The 21,461-nt window shown below is 46.6% G+C and overlaps 1 protein-coding gene across 4 annotated transcripts; it reads right to left on the bottom strand.

Moving 5' to 3' along the window:
* Positions 1-315: 315 nt before the first annotated feature.
* Positions 316-21,433, bottom strand: CENPV (centromere protein V). Of its 4 annotated transcripts, XM_045085410.1 has the most exons (6): positions 20,988-21,433; positions 18,418-18,516; positions 17,216-17,285; positions 10,444-10,558; positions 3,559-3,683; positions 316-358 (listed from the first exon to the last, which is right to left on the bottom strand). In XM_045085410.1, exons 1-5 carry the CDS (start codon positions 21,383-21,385, stop codon positions 3,571-3,573), a joined length of 795 nt encoding a protein of 264 aa, XP_044941345.1. In that variant the 5' UTR covers positions 21,386-21,433; the 3' UTR covers positions 316-358; positions 3,559-3,570. The 4 variants fall into 4 exon arrangements, with proteins under 4 accessions (XP_044941345.1, XP_044941344.1, XP_044941346.1 ...); XM_045085409.1 differs by lacking the exon at positions 316-358 and having other exon boundaries at positions 3,383-3,683; XM_004779890.2 differs by lacking the exons at positions 316-358; positions 3,559-3,683 and adding an exon at positions 8,760-9,142.
* Between the last annotated feature and the right edge of the window lie 28 nt (positions 21,434-21,461).

Raw genomic sequence — 21,461 nt, 5'->3', positions numbered from 1 at the left:
CAGGCAACTGATGCGGCAAATTTCACTGTTATTTTAAGAAATTGCCACGGCCACCCCAACCTCCAAAGCCACCAGCCTGATCAGTGGGCAGCCATCAACATCAAGTTAAGACCCTCCACCAACAAAAAGAAGACAACTCACTGAAAGCTCAGATGATGGTTAGCACTTTTTAGCAATAAAGAGTTTTTTGAAAGATTTTATTTATTTATTTCAGACAAAACATATGAGAGGGGGGAGGGACAGAGGGAGAAGCAGACACCCCGCTGAGCAGGGAGCCCGGGGCGGGACTCGATCCTGGGACTTCCCGATCGTGACCTGAACCGAAGGCAGATACCATCCAACTGAGCCACCCAAGCTCCTGCAATACAATATTTTTAATTAAGGTGTGTGCTTCTTTTCAGACATAATGTTAATATACATAATATAGTGTAAACATAATTTTATACACACTAGGAAACCAAAAAATTCATTTGACTCATTTTATTGTAGTATTCACTTTATTGTGGCTGTCTGGAAACCAACCACCAGTATCTCTGGGGTATGCAAAAATGTAAAAGAAAATACTGGCCAATTGAATCCAGCAGGACATCAAAAGGAATATTGTTCCATAACGGAGCAGGATATTATTCTAAAATGTCACAATGGTCTCACTTGGGGAAATGCATCAACATAATTCATTACAGCAACAAATTAAGAAGAAAAGCCATATTCTATTCTTTTATTTATAGGTGCTGTGAGATTAATAAAATTCAGTCACTGTTTCTGTAACAGCTTTTAAGAAAAACAGGAGAAAAGAATACAACTTAAATAAAGACTATGTACCAAGACCCAGCAGTCCGAAACTCAGTGGACTTCGGGGGAATGAGGCTATCATCATCATCATCACCTAAGTTGTTTTTCATTTTTGTTTTGTTTTTAAAGATTTTATTTCTTAACCCACTGGGCCATCCAGGCACCCCTCTTTTATTTTTTTCTTAAGATTTTGTTTATTTATTTATTTGAGAGAGAGAGAGAGAATGAGCAGCAGGGAGAGGGAAAGAGAATCTGAAGCAGATTCCAGGCTGAGTGCAGAGCCCCACGTGGGGCCGGATATCACAACCACAAGATCAGCACCCCAGCAGAAACCAAGAGGCGGACACTTAACTAGCTGAACTACCCAGACACCCTGACCACAGTTTCTTAAATATGACAGCAAATGTACAAGCAGAAGAAAAAATAGAAAACTTGTGCTTCAAAGGACACCATCAAGAAAATGAAATGGAAGGTGCCTGGGTGGTGTAGTCAGTTAAGCCCTGCGGGTCATGATCCAAGGGTTCTGGGATCGAGCCCTGCATTGGGCTCCTTGCTCAGTTGGGAGCCTGCTTCTCCCTCTCCATCAGCCTGCCACTCCCTCCGCTTGTTCTCTCTCTCTCTCTCTGTCAAATAAATAAATAATATCTTAAAAAAAATGAAATGGGAGAAAGTATTTGCAAATCGTTTATTTGATAAGGATCTAGTATCCAAAATATATAAAGAACCATTACAACTCAACAAAAAAAAATAGGCAAAAGACATGGATATACAATTCTTCCAGAAGATATACAAATAGCCAACAATCACTAGTCTTGAACAAAATACCAATAACAACACAATGAGAGGGGTGCCTGGGTGGCTCAGTCGTTAGGCGTCTGCCTTCAGCTCAGGTCATGGTCCCAGGGTCCTGGGATCGAGCCCCCACATTGGGCTCTCTGTTCGGTGGGAAGCCTGCTTCCCTCTCTCCCATTCCCCCTGCTTATGTTCCCTCTCTCACTGCCTCTCTATATGTCAAATAAATAAATAAAATATTAAACACACACACACTATAAGATACTACTTGGCACCCACTAGGATGGCTATGATTAAAACAAACAGACTAACAAACACTGAATAACAAGACTCGGTGAGCATATGGAGTGATGAGAGCCCTCATGTATTTCTGGTGGGAATGTAAAATGGTGTAGCTACTGTGGAAGACAATTTCACAGTTCCTTAGTAACTTCAAGATTTCCTATAGGACCTAGCAATTGCACTTCTAAGTCTATGAAAAATATGTTCATACAGAGACTTGTAAACGAGTGTTCAGAGCAGCCTCATTCATAAAACCCAAATGTCCATCCACTGATGAAAAATAAACAAAAATATGGCATTTTGTTTATTACTCCGCCATAAAAAGAAATGAAGTCCCAACACACGCTACAATGAGGATGAACTTTGGAAACATGATGCTGAATGAACACCAGACACAAAGGCCACATATGGTAGATTCCACTTATATGAAATGTCCAGAATAGGCAAATCTGTAGAGACAGAAAGAGATCAGTGGTTTCCAGGGCTTGGGGATTGAGGAAAGGAGTGCCTGCCAATGAACACAGGGAGATGAAAATGTGCTGAAGGTTGGACACGCTTGTGAATAGACTAAAACCCAGACCTCTGAAAAGGGTGAATTATGGTATGTGAATTATATCTCAGTTCAAGAAATAGTGTGAACATAAGATTACATTAAAATGTTCTAGTTCCCTCTACGATACACTTGGCATCACTCTCGGAAACTGGTGATACTCGTCTGACGTGCTAGCTTTGTAAATGCGAAGTAAACACGACAGACTACGAATCTTGTTTGTATTTTATTTCATTTATTTATTTATTTTTAAAGATTTTATTTATTTATGTGACAGAGAGAGAGACACAGTGAGAGAGGGAACACAAGCAGGGGGAGTGGGAGAGGGAAAGCAGGCTTCCCGCCAAGCAGGGAGGCTGATGTGGGGCTTGATCCCAGAATCCTGGGATCATGACCTGAGCGGGAGGCAGAGGCTTAACCTACTGAGCCACCCAGGCGCCCCTCAAAACAGTTATTTATTTATTTATTTATATAAAGATTCTAGGGGCACCTGAGTGGCTCAGTGGGTTAAAGCCTCTGTCTTCCGCTCAGATCATGATCTCAGAGTCCTGGGATTGAGCCCCGCATCGGGCTCTCTGCTCTGCAGGGAGCCTGCTTCCTCCTCTCTCTCTGCCTGCCTCTCTGCCTACTTGTGATCTCTGTCTATCAAATAAATAAATAAAATCTTTAAAAAAAAAAAGATTCTACTTATTTATTTATTTGAGAGAGCATGAGAGCTGAGAAGGTCAGAGGGAGAAGCAGACTCCCCATAGAGCTGGGAGCCCGATGCGGGACTCGATCCCAGGCCTCTCAGATCATGACCTGAGCTGAAAACAGTCACTTAACCAACTGAGCCACCCAGGCGCCCAAAAACAGTTATTTAAAATGAAAAAAAAAAAAAAAAGATATAAATACTGGAGTAAACCCATGTTGAACAGAAGAGAAGATCTGGACACAAATCCAAATTATCAAAAAACTACTCTATGATAAAGGTGATACTTTATTTTTTTATTTTGTTTGTTTTGTTTTGAAAGTGGGTCCCAGCATGGGACCCAGCACGGGACCCAGCACGGGGCTTGAACTCACAACTCTGAGATCAAGACTTGAGATGAGGTCAAGAATCAGATGCTTGGGGCACCTGGGTGGCACAGTCGGTTACGCACCCCACTCTTGGTTTATGCTCGGGTCGTGATGTCAGGGTTGTGGAACTGAGTCCTGCCTCGGGCTCTGTGTCCAGGCGGAGTCCTCTTGAGTTTCTCTGTCCGTCCCTCCCATGCTCGCTCTCTCTCTAAAACAAACAAACAAACAAATAAATAAATAAATAAATCTAAAAAATCAAAGAAGGATCAGGTGCTTAACTGACTGAGCCAACCAGGCACCCCAATAAAGGTGGCATTTTAATTCAGTGAGAAAGCATTTTGTTGTTGTTGTTGTTTGTCAGTTTATTTTATTTTTATTTTCCTTTTTTTCCCTTTTTTATTATGTTCAATTAGTAAGAAAGTATTTAATGAAAGTGTGTGGTTGGTCAGGCATTTGGAAGAAAAAACTCCCTACCTTATACCAAATACAAAAATACCTCCTAGAAGAATTACAGATTTTCATGTAGAAATCAAAATATTAAAATAATACTTAGGAAATTTGGGGGACTAAATGCATATGTACCTTGAAGTGGGGCAGACCTTCCCAGCTAGGCTGGAAGCCTATAAGATGTAAAGTAAAGGACAGGTATTTCACAACAAAAAATTTTAAAATGTTACAACACTCAAATCCAAATGCCCAACAACGATAAACGTGAAAAACTCTTCAGCCTAAGTAGTAGCCAGAGCTAGCAAAGGAAAGCAAAAATGAAAATCCATTTTTCAGGGGCTCCTGACTGTCTCAGTCAGTAGAGCACGTGACTCTGAATATCGGGGCTGTGGGTTTGGGCCCCATGCAGGGTGTAGAATTACTTAAAAATAAAAATTAAAAAAGAAAGAAAGAAAATCCATTTTTCACTGAAGGTGGCGATTGGACTAGGGTGGGAGAGGTTTCTAGTAAGGAAATTGAAGACTGCAGAAGACATGAATAGGTATTTCTCTCTCACACACACACACATACACACCGTAAATGGGGAAAAAATAAATCACACTACCAACAAAAGAAACACAAAAGAAAATGCCACTTTTCACTTTTCTATTGTGTAAAGATTTCTATAAATAATAATCCCCAGTGTTCTGTGGGTGAGGGTATGGACACATGTATGCTGCTGGAGAAAACACAAGATGGTAGAACCTTCTGGAAATCAGTATGTCAAAAAACATTCAAGATGTATGTATTCCTTGACTGGGTAATTCCATGTGCATGCATTTATTCTCAATAAATAGAAACTAGGGGGTGCCTGGGTGGCTCAGTTGGTTAAGTGTCTGCTTTTGGCTCAGGTCATGATCCTGAGGTCCTGGGATTGAATCCTGCATCAGGCTCCCTGCTCAGTGGGGAGTCTGCTTCACCTCATGACCCTCCCCCGCCCCCCTTGGTGCTCTGTTCTCTCTCCCAAAAATAAATAGTCTTTTAAAAAAAGGAATAAAAGACACCCCCCCAAAAAACCCAACATATATGTTTTAAGTGCTACTACACACATTTCAAAGCATACACAGAAAAGAAATTTTAAAAGGATAAATTAAAATTTCAACATTTTCTTCACATAGATCAGGGGAGGGTTTCCTGGAGGGATACATCCCTGACCCTGGAGACCACCCATCTCATCTGTGAGTGGTAAAAAGCATCGAGGTTAGCTGGTGCATAAAAGAATGTGTAAAGCTGACGAATTCTGTGAAAAGTGACCCTTATGTCAGCCTTTATGGAGAGACACACAGAGCGGGATGGAATAGCCCCTGGGGTTACAGAACGTTTATGTTCTTGGGACCACAAGAGGTTGGGGAACAAATATATAGCTCTAGTTCTCAGGGGTCCTGGTCTTGGTCTTGGTCTTGGTCAAGGTGGAGTCCTACTTGTCCCCACTGTGCGGTTCTCACCCGTCAGTGGGGCTCCCGTCCCTTTTCTAACACTATAAAGAAAACCCACATGGAAAGTGGAGTCGGCAGTAATTAAAAGCTGATTAACATGTGGTCTAATTTTTTTTTGTTTTTTTTTTTAATTTATTGAACAGAGACAGAGATCACAAGAAGGCACGGTGGCAGGCAGAGAGAGAGGGGGAAGCAGGCTCCCCGCTGAGCAGAGAGCCCGATGTGGGGCTCGATCTCAAGACCCTGAGATCATGACCTGAGCTGAAGCCAGAGGCCTAACCCACTGAGCCACCCAGGTGCTCCCCTTTTATTTTTACTTTGAATAGTGATTTTTTTTAAGGGAGTCATTTATTTATTTATTTATCTAAGAAGGGCCCACACCCAAGATGGGGTCCTACCCAGGACCCTGAGATCAAGAGTCGTATGCTCTGGGGCCTGAGTCAACCAGGCTCCCCTAACATGTGGTGTAAGTAAGTGCACTGAGGAGAGGTCTCAGCAGTCTGGAATAGGCTAGGTGTACAGGAAAGAACTCTCGTTCATCAGAGCCCGTGAGCTCCGAATGCTCAAGTGTGACTTCCCCCCCAGACCCAGGTCAGATAGCCACAGCATTGCTGCTGGAAGGAAACGCCAGGCAATAGCCAAAGCGTGCTCCCTCGGAACCCATAGGTCCGCCTGGAACCGGAGCAACCATAGAGGCTCATAGACAAGGCTGCCCTAACTCCCCTGGGAGGGGGGATAGAGGAACCAGCCTGGAGCTTCTTCTCATCGGTCACAAAAGCAAGCACTGGCCCTTGGGCCTCCCACTTTTAAAGGGAAGGTTGAGGGCGCCTGGGTGACTCAGTGGGCCTCTGCCTTTGGCTCAGGTCATGATCCCGGGGTCCTGGGATTGGGCCCCGCATCCGGCTCTCTGCTCAGTCCCTCCTCTCTCTTCGCCTGCCTCTCTGCCTACTTGTGATCTCTCTGTCAAATAAATAAATACAATTTAAAAATAAATAAATAAATAAATAAATAAATAAATAAGGGAAAATTGATTTCAGGAAAGAAAAGAAGAATCTGAAAGATTTCCCATCACTTGCATATCCACTAACTCAGCCAGTGGAGGCTGACTTGGGGAAATTCTCGGGAATGTTTAGAACCATTTCCTTCCTCTAGTGAATGCAGAAGACATACAACAATGATCCCCAAAGATCCAAGTATAAAAAGAGGCATAGGAGAGGATGTTCGCCGTCAATATTCACTAGAAAGGAGAAACTGGAAACTCAATTTTCCATGACAAAAAAAAAAAAAAACCATGAACAAAACAACCAGTTCAATAAACTATATCCAGGGGCACATGGGTGGCCCCGTGGGTTAAAGCCTCAGCCTCGGGCTCGGGTCATGATCCCGGGGTCCTGGGATCGAGCCCCGCATCGGGCTTTCTGCGTGGTGGGGAGCCTGCTTCCCCCACTCTCTCTGCCTGCCTCTCTGCCTACTGTCAAATAAATAAATAAAATCTTAAAAAAAAAAAAAGAAAATACTATATCCATATCATGCAATTCTGAGTAACCGTCCATAATGAGGACATATGTATTGACAGGAAAAGATCAAGAGGTCATTAAAAAGGCAGGCTGCAGAAAAGGCCCAGGATGATGTCACTGAGGTTTCTGAAAGGTCCACAAAAGTATGTGTTTTCATGCAATCTTGCAATAGGAAATGTAGATCAGGTACTCGTGTTTTCCCGGTGTAATTTCCAACCAGCTCATCATAGCCTTAAAGTGTCATCGGCCGACTTGGAAGACATGGTGACCACACAGAACCCCAGTCCCTCTGTTCTTTCCTCTCCCTGTTCCGTCTCTTTGGCTAGTCTACTTTGCAAAGTCGATGCATGATTCATCAGTGTCCCTAAACAAAGAGTGAGTGTTTTTTAAGCACGTGCTATTATATACACACTCAGTGTTTGGGAGCGAAAGGAATGCTCTGGGAAAGTTGACTTAATTATAATAAACAGCAATGGGGAGCAAGGTTTTGGGGGGGTGGCACAGGGGAACCATTCAAAATGGGCCAGGTGTTCCTCATCCTGTTCAAAGCTATTTGGAGCCTCCCCAAAACCTGTAAAGTTCAAATTCCTGAGCTTAATATCCAAGACTGTCCACAGTCCAGCTTCCAGCACATTTTTTTAATCTCTTCCACTGCTTCCTCCCATCGGAAGGCTGCTGTCCAGTCTGGCCTTACTCTGGGCCCTGACCTCTGTTCACACAGTTACTTTTCCATTCGACCTTCCCAAATCTTGCTTCATGTGAAAACAGAGAATCCAGGTTGTTGTTTAATGGGTGTAGAGATTTAGTTCTGGAAGACAGAGAGTTCTGGAAGTTGGCTGCACGAGTGCGAATGAAGTCAACACCGTTCAACTGGACAGTTACAGGTGGTTACGGTGGGGGGTGCCTGGGCAGCTTGGTCCATTGGGCGTCTGCCTTCAGCTCAGGTCCCGGGATCGAGACCCTCATCAGGCTCCCTGCTCAGCAGGGAGTCTTCTCCCTTCGGCCCTCCCCCAGTTTGTGTTCATTCAATCCGTCAAAAAATAAGTAAAAAATCTTAAAAAAAAAAAAGACAGTTAAGATGGTCAATTTCATGTTATAGGTATTTGACCCCAATTAAAAAAAAAAAAATCAGAAGCCGATTTACCTTAAAAAAAAAAAAAAGGCAAAAAGAAAAGGGGCACCTGGGGGCCTCAGTCATTAAGTATCTGCCTTCGGCTCAGGTCATGATCTCAGGGTCCTGGGATCGAGCCCCACATCAGGCTCCCTGCTGAGCAGGGAGCCTGCTTCTCCCTCTCCCACTCCCTCTGTTTGTGTTTCCTCTCTCGCTGTATCCGTCAAATAAATAAATAAAATCATAAAGAAGAAGAAAAAAAAACTCGTTAGTAGGTCCCCTGCTCTTCTTTATCCAGCCTTCTCTCTCCTCTGAACTCCTAGAGCTCTCATCTTTACAACTCACGTGGCTTTCGACCATGCACAACCTTACAGGTGTTTCGTAAATATTCGTCTTCTCATCTCTCCCCACCAGTTTGGTCGCACACATTTTTTTTAAGGACTTTTAAAAGAAATTTATTTATTTGACAGACAGAGAACACAAGGAGGCAGAGAGACAGGCAGAGAGAGGAGGAAGCAGGCTCCCTGCTGAGCAGAGGTTCCTGATCAGGGGCTCGATCCCAAGACCCTGGGATCATGACCTGAGCCGAAGGCAGAGGCTTTAACCCACTGAGCCACACAGGTAACCCTGGTCACATACATTGTAACAGCGGTGGATAAACATCCGAGACGAAATTGCCTGGCCTCAGGACGAAAATCAAAGCAGCAGAGAAAATGACAAACCACAGTGACTGCTTTCATGTTAAAAATATTTATTTTTCTAAAAGATCACACAAAAGTTGAGAAGAGAAAGGATGACTAGCCTACGTCAAAATTTGGGCTGGAAGGACGAAGAGCTGCCTAAAGAAGCTGGTGGCTGAGCAAACTGCGGAGATCAGGGTGGCCGCGGGCCGTCAGGACCAGTGGCCTGCGTCAGCCACACTCACGGGCACCACCAGCGCACGGCGGCTGGCTCCCACAGTTCCTCCTTTTCGGGACGGGAGAAGCAGGAGCTCACTCCTTAGACATGTTCTTGATGGTCTTGTGCTCCTTCATGGCCTTTTCCCAATCGGTCCCGTTGAACTCCTCGATGACCACACTCCGCACAGTGCCCTCATCCAGGCAATGGGGAGCGATTCCTGGCGGAGGGGACACAGAGAAAGGTCCCGGGTGTGAATGAGAGCGGCTCGCAGACAAACCCACACCTTCGAGCACCAGCTGCAATCACTGTTAAAGCTTAGAACCCTGCAACGGCAGCCTCCCGGCTCCCTTTCCTTCCTAGCTCTCAGGGGTCAGACTCCCCAAGCCGGGGATGCCAGGCTGGAGAGCACTCAGTACCACGCTGAGAGCCCACAGTACCAAAATCCAAGCCTAGAGCAACCTCAGACTGGCAGTGTGAAGAATTCACCGGCCCCGTCCAGGGTTTTGGTAAAACTTTCTAAGTATTAAACACTTGCCCGGCTTTATAGGATTTTCTACTTTCCAAAAGCCTTTCTTGAGTCTTAAGACAGGCAGGAAGGCCTCCCCACGTGGCGGATGAGGAACCCAGAGGAGCTGCTAAAGAAATAGGGTGGGATGGGGACGCTTGGCTGGCTCAGTCCACGGAGCACGCAACTCTTGATCCCAGGGTGGTGTGTTCAAGTCCCACATTGGTCGTAGAGATTGCTTTAAAAAAATTTTTGGGGGGACACCTGGGTGGTTCAGTTGGTTACACATCTGCCTTCAGCTCAGGTCTTGATCCCGGGGTCCTGGGATCGAGACCTGCATCAGGCTCCCTATTCAGCGGGGAATCTGCTTCTCCCTCTGCCTGCGGCTCCCCCTACTTGCACTCGATTGTGCTCTCTCTCTGACAATAAATAAATAAAATCTTTAAAAAAAAAAAAGAAAGCAAAATTTCTTGACTGTCACTTTTTACACCGCAACTGGTGTCATTCTGAACAACCATCTGAGGGCTGTTTACTGGACTCAGATCCAAGTCGGACCTGACGAGGAGAGGCTTGGGGATTCTCACTGTTTACATTTTAAACAAACTGAAAAAAAAGTTTTTTTAAAATGCAATCATTTTTAACACCATTATCAGTACTCCTCACTCTCTGAACCATCCTCGGGGTGAAAATCCGCTCCCCTACCACCCCGTCCCTCCCCTCCAACCGGGCCCCTCCCCTGTCCTCCGGGTCTACCCCTCCACAGTCAGCACCCAGCGACCAGCAAATGAAGGCAGGATCTGGATGGGTGACCAGAGCCGATCTTCTAACCCATCCCTGGAAAAGAGCGTTGCTGAAGAGCCATGTGCTTCTGAGACCCCCAGTCCACAGCCCGGCCTAGCAAGAGGCAAGCGGGATAGGCCAGCGCCCAGCCTAGCAATTGGCCAATGAACCCAGGGCGGCCGCAGGTGTCCCCATGTCCCCTACGGCATGGGCAGCCAGCTTCCTTCACTCACCAAAGCCTCCAGGGTTGGAGCGCGGAGTGTAGAAACTCTGGACGCCGCACCTCTTACAGAAGGTGTGCTGAGCTTTGTGCGTGTTGAACGTGTAAGTGGTTATGTTCTCGGCTCCCTGCAGAGGAACGGGCGAAAGAGATGTTCCCTTTTGCAAAGAGATTCTTTCTCTTTTCTTTTCTATTTTTTCTTTTTTTTTTTTTTAAAGATTTATATTTATTTATTTGACAGAGATCACAAGTAGGCAGAAAGGCAGAGAGAGAGAGGAGGAAGCTGGCTCCCCGCTGAGCAGAGAGCCCGATGTGGGACTCGATCCCAGGACCCTGAGCCGAAGGCAGCGGCTTAACCCACTGAGCCACCCAGGTGCCCCTCTTTTCTTTTTTTTTTTTTGGTCATAAAAAAATCCACTCTTTTAAAAGGCTCCATGGGTAGGGGACGCCCTTCTATAGGGCTCTCCGGGTTTTGAGGACATGTCCAGTCTCCCACAGAGACAGAGGCATCGCAAGGACAGGGACCCGCCCACGCTGCCCAGAGCCACCTCAGGCCGGAGCACAGAGGCTCGTGGTTTCTCTTAGTCAAGTGCACACAGGACGACTTAGCCTCCAGCTGTCCCAGCTCCTCAGCAAGGTAGCGCGACCTGTCCACGCCAGGGGGTGAAAACTGAAAATGCCTGCCTCCTAGGCCACAAAGGGGAGACAGGTGACCCTAGTGATGGGCTCTTCATGTCCCCCAACAGCTCTGCCCAGGATCTGAAGACAACTATTGACTATACTTGAATCCACGTATAAAGGACAAACAAGGAAAAGAGTATTCACCAGAGGGGCGCCTGGGTGGCTCAGGTCATGATCCCAGGGCCCTGGGATCGGGCCCTGCATCAGGCTCCCTGCTCAGCGGGAGACCTGCTTCTCCCTCTCCCACTTCCCCTGCTTCTGTTCCCTCTCCCGCTCTCTCTGTCAAATAAATAAATAAAATCTTAAAAAAAAAAAAAAAAAAGAAGAATATTTGCCAGACATCATGGTCACAAGGATCATTTCCTTAATGGAGAAGATAAATGGGAAACTGGGCAAAATGACAGAGCAGAAGGAAAACAAATCACTCTTTCACCTACGAAATGATAGGCACACTCAGAAACGGCAATGAGGTTTTTTTTTTCACTGTCAGGAGGACACAATAAAAAACAGTTGGACAAACAGTACATTCTCCAATACTGTAGGAATATAAACTGGTAGAATTCGGCAACATCTACCAACATTTGAAAATGTACACATCCTTTAACACAGCAATTCCACTTCTAGGAGTTAATCCTACAATCAAACCTCATACGTGTCCAGTGACATGTATACAGACATTCCAGCACTGTTTAGAACAAGCCTAAAGACTGGGAAAAACTGGAAACAGCTGTCAATAGAAGACTGGTCAAAGCAATGATGGGCACTCACGAAACTGGGATACTCGGAAACTTGAAACCTTTAAAAAGATTGAGACAGTTCGGGGCACCTGGTGGCTCAGTCCGTTGAGCGCCCAACTCTTGGTTTCGGCTCAGGTCATGACTCAGGGTTGTGAGATCAAGCCCCATGTCGGGCTCCACGCTCAGCGCGGAGTCTGCTTGACATTCTTTCTCGCTCTCCTCCCCCACCCAACTTGCTCTCTCTAAAAATAAATAAATAAATAAATGAAATCTTTTCTGTTTCTCGAGGTCCCCCTCCCAGACCTAAAGAATCCGGAGCGGGGCCCCTAACACGCCGTCCACATAATCATGCACTCACTGAAGGTCTAGAGCCACTTCTCTAACATAAATCTCAAGTATCTATTTTCTTTCCACCTCCATGTCCACCACCCAAGCCCACGTTCCCATCGCCTGTTGCCTGGCCACCCCAGCAACCTCCTAACCACCCACCTGTCTCCGTAGCTACCTCCCCACACTGCAGCCAAGCCAGCTTTTAAATTTTTTTTTTTAATTTTTTTTTTAATTTTATTTATTTATTTGACAGAGAGAGATGACAAGCAGGCAGAGAGAGAGAGGAGGAAGCAGGCTCCTTGCTGAGCAGAGAGCCCAATGCGGGACTCGATCCCAGGACCCTGAGATCATGACCTGAGCCGAAGGCAGTGGCTTAACCCACTGAGCCACCCAGGCGCCCCAAGCCAGCTTTTAAAACGCTAAAGCAGGGTCACCTGGGTTGCTCAATGGGTTAAAGCCTCTACCTTCTGCTCAGGTCATGATCTCAGGGTCCTGGGATCAAGCCCAAATTGGGCTCTCTGCTCAGCAAGGAGCCTGCTTCCCTTCCTCTCTCTCTGCCTGCCTCTCTGCCTACTTGTGATCTGTCTGTCAAATAAATAAATAAAATCTTAAAAAATAAAACGCTGAAGCAGGCCTTGTCACCACCCTGCTCAAAACCCTCCATGGGCTTCGAGAATAAAAGAATAAAAAGCTGTATCGGGGCTCCTGGGTGGCTCAGTCAGTTAAGCCTCCAGCTCGGGTCATATCCCTGGGTTGTGGGATCGAGTCCCGCATTGGGATCCCTGCTCAGTGGGGCATCAGAGGGACCCTGCTTCTCCCTCTCCCCCTGCCCTTCCCCCTATGCTCTCTTTTTCACTCTGCTTTCCCTCTAATAAATAAACAAAAATTTTTTTTAAAAAAGCTAAAAAAATAAAAACACATAAACACACCCCTTCAACAGGTTGGGGCCACGGGCGGTGCCGTAGAGCACCAGGAAAATGCACTGACGAGCAGGCCCAAGGAGGGAAAAATGGGAAAAAAGTACCAATTCCGAGACCCAAGAGCTTAAGGCTGTTACGTGGTGGCACCTTCAGGAACTATCGGTCTCCGGCGCTTGGGGCGAAGCTGAACTGGGCCACAGCCTCTTGCACGCTTCTGAGCAGAACACACTCTGGCTTTATGGGGAATATGGGGACCAGTGTGTGGCCCAAGGGCCCCCCTTGTCCGCCAGGCACCCACACAAAGGATCAACGGGCAAACAAAGAAAAGGAGACAAGGTGGCCCCAAGTGTCTAGGATTAAATCTCACTCACTAGGAGAGACCAGGACTCACACATTCCTTCACTCAGTTAGGGGCTGATCTATTCAATGCCAAGCCTGCGAGGCCAGGGGCTGGTCAGATGCGACAGAAGATGGCACTCCGAGACCCCATAGTACATCTGTCTCCTCTATGAAACACACCATTACAGCAAGGGCACAGCAAAGCGTGTTGTGCCACAATCGAGGCAAGGGGAACCCAGGATAGAGTGAAAGCCCCATATTAGTCCCATATTAGCGACAGAGTACCAAAAGCCTTTTCTTTTTCTTATTTTATTCATTTGTCAGAGACAGCGAGAGTACAAGCAGGGGGAGCAGCAGAGGGAGAAGCAGGCTCCCTGCCGAATAAGGACCTAGATGTGAGGCTGGATCCCAGGACCCCAGGATCACAATTCAAGCCAAAGGAAGATGCTTCACCGACTGAGCCACCCAGGCACCCCAAAAGCTTGTATTCTTTGACCAGCGACCCGAACGAAATAACTTCAAAATTATCAGAGACTTACGCATAGGGAGGTTCACCACAGTGTTGTTTATAATTGGGGAAAAAATGGCACCCGACCTAGAAGTTCAAACATAGCAAACTGTTCCTGGACACTCACATAAGGAAATATGCTTTTTTAAAAAAAAAATGCTGCAAGTACAGGAATAAGAGCATAAATAAATTAGGAAATGATTGCGGGGTGGGGCGGGGAGGAAGAGATCTGGGGACTGAGGGAGAATGGAGGGAAGATTTGCTTTTGTACCTTTCAAAATCTGTACCAAGCATAAGAAAACTCCTTGGAATAATAAAGTTACCATTTTTTAAATCAGCAAGACCCATCAGTATGCTGCCTACGAGACTCACTTCAGACCTAAAGACAGATGCAGATGGAAAGTAAAGGGATGGAAAAACACTGACCATGCAAATGGAGGCAAAAGGAAAGCAGGGAGAGCAATGCTGACATCAGACCAAACAGACCTGAAAACAAATACCATTAAGGAGAGACGAAGGACGCCATGTAATGACAAAGGGAACAATCCGACAAGAGGATGTAACGGGGTTGCCTGGGTGGCTCAGTGGGTTAAGCATCTGCCTTCAGCTCAGGTCATTGATCTCAGGGTCCAGGGATCGAGCCCCACATCAGGCTCTCCACTCAGCAGGGAGCCTGCTTCCCCCCTCTCTCTGCCTGCTGCTCTGGTTACTTGTGCTCTCTCTGTGTCAAATAAATAAATAAAATCTTAAAAAAAAAAAAAAAAGAGGATGTGACAGTTGTAAATAATATACCTAACATGGGGGCACCTAGATTCATCAGGAAACCATTAAGAAAATTAAAGAAACAGACAATAATACAGTAATACCAGGGGGCTTTAACCCCTACTTCCATCAATGGGTAGATCACCCAGACAGAAAATCAACAAGGAAACAGGAGGTTTGAAACATAATTTGAGCTAACTGCAGTGAGTCTACCACTGCACCTCGATTCTCTTCTACGGATCCACATCTCTTTCTGACCACTCCCTTGATGACCATGTCCACGGAAGAAGCTTCCATACCGAGTACAGTTAGTTTCTCTCACTTCACTGTTCTCTGTGGACATTAATTTAGCTATTTTGGGGCCTGTGTATTTCCAAGTGAATTTTACAGTAATCTTGGGGCACCTGGCTAGCTCAGTCGGTTAAGCAACTGGCTCTTGGTTTCAGCTCAGGTCATGATCTCAGGGTCGTGTGATCGAGCCCCACCTCAGGCTCCACACTCAGCGGGGAACCTGCTTGAGATTCTCTCCCTCTCTGCCCCCATTCCCTGCTCATGCTCTCTCTCTTTCTCTCAAATAAATAAATAAATAAATAAAGTCTTTAAAAAAAATGGATAGTAATCTTGTATATGTCTGCAAAAGCCTTCCTGGGATTTTGGTAGAAATTGTATTAAACCCATAAACAGTTTGGGGAGAACAAACATCAATACTGCGTTGGATTCCCAGTCTATAGACACATGGTATCTACCCACTCATTAAGTTCTTCTTCAGGAACTTTCTTGGCTTCCTGTAATACTCAGTACAGAGATCAAGGACATGTTTTGTTAGCTGAACACCTAACTATTTAATTTTCTTTGCATTACTTGAAATGGTATGATGGTAGGATGCCTGGGTGGCTGTCATTAACCGTCTGCCTTCAGCTCAGGTCATGATCCCAGAGTCCTGGGATCGAGTCCCACATCTAGGTCCCTGCTTGGCAGGAAGCCTGCTTCTCCCTTTCCCACTCCCCCTGCTTGTGTTTCTTCTCTTGCTGTCTCTCTATCAAATAAATAAATAAAATCTTTAAAAAAAAAAAAAGAAAGAAATAAAGAAATGGCACCTCGGTTTTAATCTCAGTTTCCTAGTATTCATTATTGGTATTAGACATGCACTTGATTTTTTAAATTGGGATATAATTCACATGCCATCAAATTCACCATTTTAATGCCAGACCGGTGGGGAGGGGGGCAAAATGGGTGAAGGAGATCAAAAGGTAAAAAGTTTCAGTTATAAAATGGCATGGAGGGGTGCCTGGGTGGCTCAGTCAATTAAGTGTCTGCCTTAGGCTCAGGTCATGATCCTAGGGTCCTGGGAGCCAGTCCCACATCAGAATCCTTACTCAGCAGGGAGCCTGCTTCTCCCTCTCCCTCTGTCCCTGCCCCCACTTGTGTGCTCTCTTTTGCTCGTTCTTTCTCTCAAATAAATAAAGTCTTTAAAAATAAAATGGGGGGGGGGTGCCTGGGTGGCTTAGTGGGTTAGGCCGCTGCCTTCGGCTCGGGTCATGATCTCAGGGTGCTGGGATTGAGCCCTGCATCGGGCTCTCTGCTCAGCAGGGAGCCTGCTTCCTCCTCTCTCTCTCTGCCTGCCTCTCTGCCTACTTGTGATCTCTCTCTGTCAAATAAATAAATAAAATCTTAAAGAAAAAAAAGTCCTTGGGACGCCTGGGTGGCTCAGTTGGTTGGACGACTGCCTTCGGCTCAGGTCATGATCCTGGAGTCCCGGGATCGAGTCCCGCATCGGGCTCCCAGCTCCATGGGGAGTCTGCTTCTCTCTCTGACCTTCTCCTCATTCATGCTCTCTCTCACTGTCTCTCTCTCAAGTAAATAAATAAAATCTTTAAAAAAAAAAAAAGTCCTCATTGCAAGAAAAAAAAATGATTTTGTAATTAATTACATTTGGTGTCAAATGTTAACTAGACTTAATTGTGCTGAACATTTTGCAATATATACAAATATTGAATCATTCTGATGTACCCCTAAGAGTAATAATGTTACACGTCAGCTGTACCTCAAGAAAATTTTGAATTCACCATTAAAAAAATTTTGTTTAAGTCATATATTCTTCAGTGGAAAATAATAAAAGTCGGTCATAGAGCAGACCGAAAGACAAAATCCTACTTCGATAATGGCATATACAATATCATCATTATTATTTAGCTCCATTTACCAGGTAGAAAATAATGAACAAGGATATATACCCAAATGAATCAGCGGTTACTTTTGGTTGATAGGATTTGAGTGATCATATTATTTTTTGATTGTCTTTTAATGTTTCCACAGTACTATCAAATGTGCATCCAAAATATAAAGGGGGGGAAATAACATGACCTTGCAGAAATACGCATGAAACCCGGGATGACAAGGAAAATCGAGGAAGAGATCCTGCTCTGCTTCCTGCCACCTGCCCGCACCCCCCACCCCCGGGCACCTGCCAGAAGCCAGGGGCTCCTCACGCCTGCTCTCAGCACTAACCTTCAGGAGCTTGAAGCGAGAAGCCGGGACAATGAAGTGTCTATTCTGTTTCTTCTTGCAAATGCTGCAGCTACAAAAAGACAGAGGAATTCCAAGGCTGTGAACAGCACCAAAAGCTCCAATGGGGCCCCATCCAGCCTGTCCGGCCCCGTCCGACTCCGAGGGGAAGCCCCTTTTGGCACTGGGAAAACCAGGCCCATAGCAACCACATCCCTGCCAAACCCCCCCCCCCCCAGTTTATTACAGTGAAGGGAACTGTTAAATTCTAGAGATGCTTACAAAACAAGTATCAGGCATAGCTACAGTCTGAGGCCTCTGGGATACCCACACCAAAATGCACAAGGAAGGTTCCGTTTCCCGCTTCCCATCTCTGTAATCACAGAAAGCCTAGCTCCGAGTCACATGGGCCCTCCAAATTATCACCTTTGGGATGAAATCTAAACCCTCTTCTCAGTCCGCCTTGACAAAAATTCCTGATTTCATACAGAGTTCTCTAACAACAGGACTGGATCCCGGCAAACCATGAGTCATATGCTAACTATTGGTTCAGGAGTCACTGTCCTTGTTCTATCACAACGCCTAGGAAGGCGCTCAAAGGAAACCCTCCACAGATCCTGGCAGAACCATCTGCCTCATGGAGAACAGAGCCAGAGGGCCTGGAACATGGTAAGCTCCCCGGGATGCACATCCTCCGCTCATTTCCCCTTCACCTGAGCCCAACTCTGGACCCCTAGGAAGACTGTGCCCACCCAAGGCTTCCCATTCAGTACCAAGACTGACCTAAGTCCAGCGACCACCACTCCCCGTCAACCCACCGACGGTATGGTCTGGGGTGACGCTGAGTGGCAGAAGCTGGGGGACCTTACTCTGTATCCCTGGGGGGCTCTCCTGTAGAAATGCTCTCTTTCACACACACACACACACACACACCACCCCACACACCACACACACAAACAGCGGGCCAAGTTATTTTTAGGCCCCCCCCATGTTTTAAAAAATCTTATTACTGAAAACAACTAGCACATACAAAAGGAGAAAAATAAAAAAGAACAATGAACCCTTATGTCCCTGTCACCTGACGCCAACAACGATCAGCTCCCTGATGCTGTTTCATGGGTACCCTGACTCCCCAGATACTGCTTGAGGTGACCCTGTTTTAACTAAGAAGTCCTTTCCAGAAACTTGGGGAGAGAAACACTCACTTGCAGTCGAAGATGTGCAAGTCGGCCGAGGCCCAAACTTCGAAGCGAATAGCTCCACAGTGGCAACCTCCCGTATGCTTCACCAGGCCCTGGTACTCACTAAATTAAACCCCAGAAAAAAAAAAAAAATCAGAAAGATAAGGATTTCTGAAGAACAACAACAAAAAAAATCAGAAAGATAGGGACCTCGGCGACCGGCACCTGCTGCTTCTCTCCTTCCTTGTTAGAAGAAGGAAGCAAGATAGGACAAAAGTCTTCTCTACACGACGGCCCCTTCCACGTATTTCTGCTTTTGAGGCTGGACTGGCAATTAAATAAATAATAGAAATAAATAAAAGAAAGGATTCAGAGTCTTTTCTCTGACCTCTCTTTTTTCTTTCTCATATTCCATTAAGTGGTGAGAAAGAAAACATTCCAGATACATGGTACATGGGAGTTGGGTGAAGGACCTAATCCTACCACTTAAACATTGTTGTTTGCATGTCAAAAACCTACTAAGAGTTTTTCGGAGCAAGGCACCTGAGAGAGAGAGAAGTAAACAAGGTACAGCAGACCTGGTTTCTGGTCTTACCAACATCATGCAGTCATCAAACAAATTACCCAAGCAATCTTTAAGGGACTGTGATAAAGGCAGCACAGGCTGTTATGAAAAAGTAAGACAAAGCGCCCTGAGTCTGGTGGTTTGGAAAAGCCTTCTGAGAAAGGCTCTTGGAATTTTGCTATATTCCCCTCCAGGATTTTGCATAAACAGGGCTCTTTACAGAGCTATACATACACATTACACACTATTTTAATCCTCTTAAAACATACATAAAACCAGACCCTTAGTGGAACATTATTAAGTCTGAAAAATGTCAAACTGACCTCCAAAAGGGCTGAACCCTTCTCAATAATGAGAGAACATTTCACTGCACCTGCTCAAGCAATGATTACCAGAAAAATAGCTTGCAGCAGTTTTAATTTGCATTTTTTTTATTATGAAGACTGAATGTCCCCCTCCCCTTTCCTTCCAAGTTGAATCGGTTTCCTTGATGTATTTAAAATCTTTTCTGCATACACAAATAATGCTCGTTGTAAAAAAAAAAAAAATTAGAACATTACAATATTTGATGATGTTAAAAAGGAAAGGGATCCACAGTTAACTACTAGCTATGTAATCCTCCAGACTTCTTTCTATACAATAATAACAACAAAAACAGTGCAGAGTTATACATTCTTTTTTGCATATAAGCTGAGTGAGCAAGCTCTGGTTCGTTATTTAAATAAATGTATGCACTCACACCTATCTGATAGGTTAAAAAAAAATCTTGTCTTTTATCATGTAAAAATCTTTTTTCTTGACCATTTATCAAGTTTGTTTTAAAGTAAAAATTTACTTCAAATTTGAGTTTTACATTTCTGAGAATCTTTATACCACCTACATTTATCAACTGGTGGCTCACCACAGGGGCTCAAACATATTTAATGATGAATATTAAAAAATGTTCAGCCCCTAACCCAAGATAAATCAGAAAGTGAAGCACACAGGAAACCAAGTATTTTATCTCCGAGAAGACTCATCCTAACTAAGAGAACTTCTTCCGGATTAAGGACAAAGGAACGTTTTTGTTCAAGAAGAGGAGTTACCCTCAGATTGTTATGCAAGTGTGGGTTATCCTTGTTTTTTGTTTTTCTTTCTTTCTCCTGTGGTTTTGATCGCTCCTTGGAACTCACAAAAAAAATGGGCGCATAGATAGATTATTGGGGCACTAAAATATTTTTCTGTAGCACAACTGTTCTACAGGGCAGGGATCTAGATGCTATCACATTTGGAGAAAAGAGGGCGGCCTTTGCCAGAGTTAATAGCTCATTTCGAACATCCCAGACACTCTGAAATCCTCCCCTGGCGATCTAAGGACCTGGATGGAGGTTCTTCTCCCGCAGGAGCAAAGCTGGGAGCGAAGGAAAGCGGGCTACCCGGGAGCATCACTCGGCGGAGAACCAAGGCCTCCCCCTCCCCCTGGGTACCGCGCTGCTGCTCAGAATACCGAGCATCTCTTTGCGCGCGCTTCTACCCGGGATCAATGCCCCCTCCCCCGCACTCCCGCTCCCTCCGAGGGAGCGCCGGGAACAATAACGGGATCTCGCCTCCCGGTGGGTTCAAAACTATTCAAGCTTTTCTCCCCCTCTCGCCCACTCTCCAAAAAAACACGTGCGCAAATATAAAAAGGGAGTCAGGTAGGCGCAAAGTCGTGGGGTTTATCTTCCTTTCACTGGGAAAGGCCCCCGCGCCTTCCGCGCTCCAAGAGGAGAGATGACTGTCCCCGGGACAGACCCTTTGTGTCCCAGGACGCGGCGCGGCTCTCCACACGCTCCGGGGGCGCAGCGCCCTGTCCGGTCCAGGGCCGCACGGCCGCACCAAGGCACGCGGCCGTGCGAATGAGGGACGCGCCCGGGGCTAACGCTGGGCCACGCGTCGGTCCCGGTGCGGGAAAGAAGCAGACTGGAAAAGCTGGCCCGGCCCGCGCGACAGCCGCTCCCGCACTGAGGGGGCCCGCGTGGCGCCGGCTCCCGTGCCCGGCCGCACTCACAAGGTGTCCAGCAGCAGCTTGGCGGCGCCCTCGAAGGTGAGCCTCTGTCGCTTCTGGAACGTCTCCCAGCGCTCCCGCTGGTCGCCCAGGTCAGGCAGAGTGGCAGCCGGGGTGGAGGGGGTCGGCGGCGGCGGCGGCGGCGGCAGCGGCGGCAGCTCCGGTGGCGGCTGCCCGGGGCCCGCCTCCTGGGCCCGCGGCGACGACTGCCTCGGCCGCCGCTTCGCCGACGGCTGCCTCGCCACCGCCCGGCTGTCGCCCCCGGCCTGACCCGCGGAGCGACGGGCGCGGCTGGCGCTGGGGGCCGAGGGGGCGGCCGCGGGAGCCCCGGAGGTACCGGAGGCCCTGGGCCGCTTCTGCCCGCGTGGCTTAGCGGCCGCGCTGCTCCTCGCCCGCCGCATGGCTCCCGCAGCCGGGCGCGCAGGCCTCAGCGCCCGCGCGTCCCCGCCGCCCCGCGCGCGCCCCCGAGCCGCCCCG

This window comes from Mustela putorius, unplaced genomic scaffold, assembly GCF_011764305.1.
Source record: "Mustela putorius furo isolate JIRA1106 unplaced genomic scaffold, ASM1176430v1.1 tig00000867_pilon_pilon_pilon, whole genome shotgun sequence".
NCBI lineage: Eukaryota > Metazoa > Chordata > Mammalia > Carnivora > Mustelidae > Mustela > Mustela putorius.
Note: the sequence above shows the minus strand (reverse complement) of the source record. Positions and strands in the feature narration are given on the sequence as shown.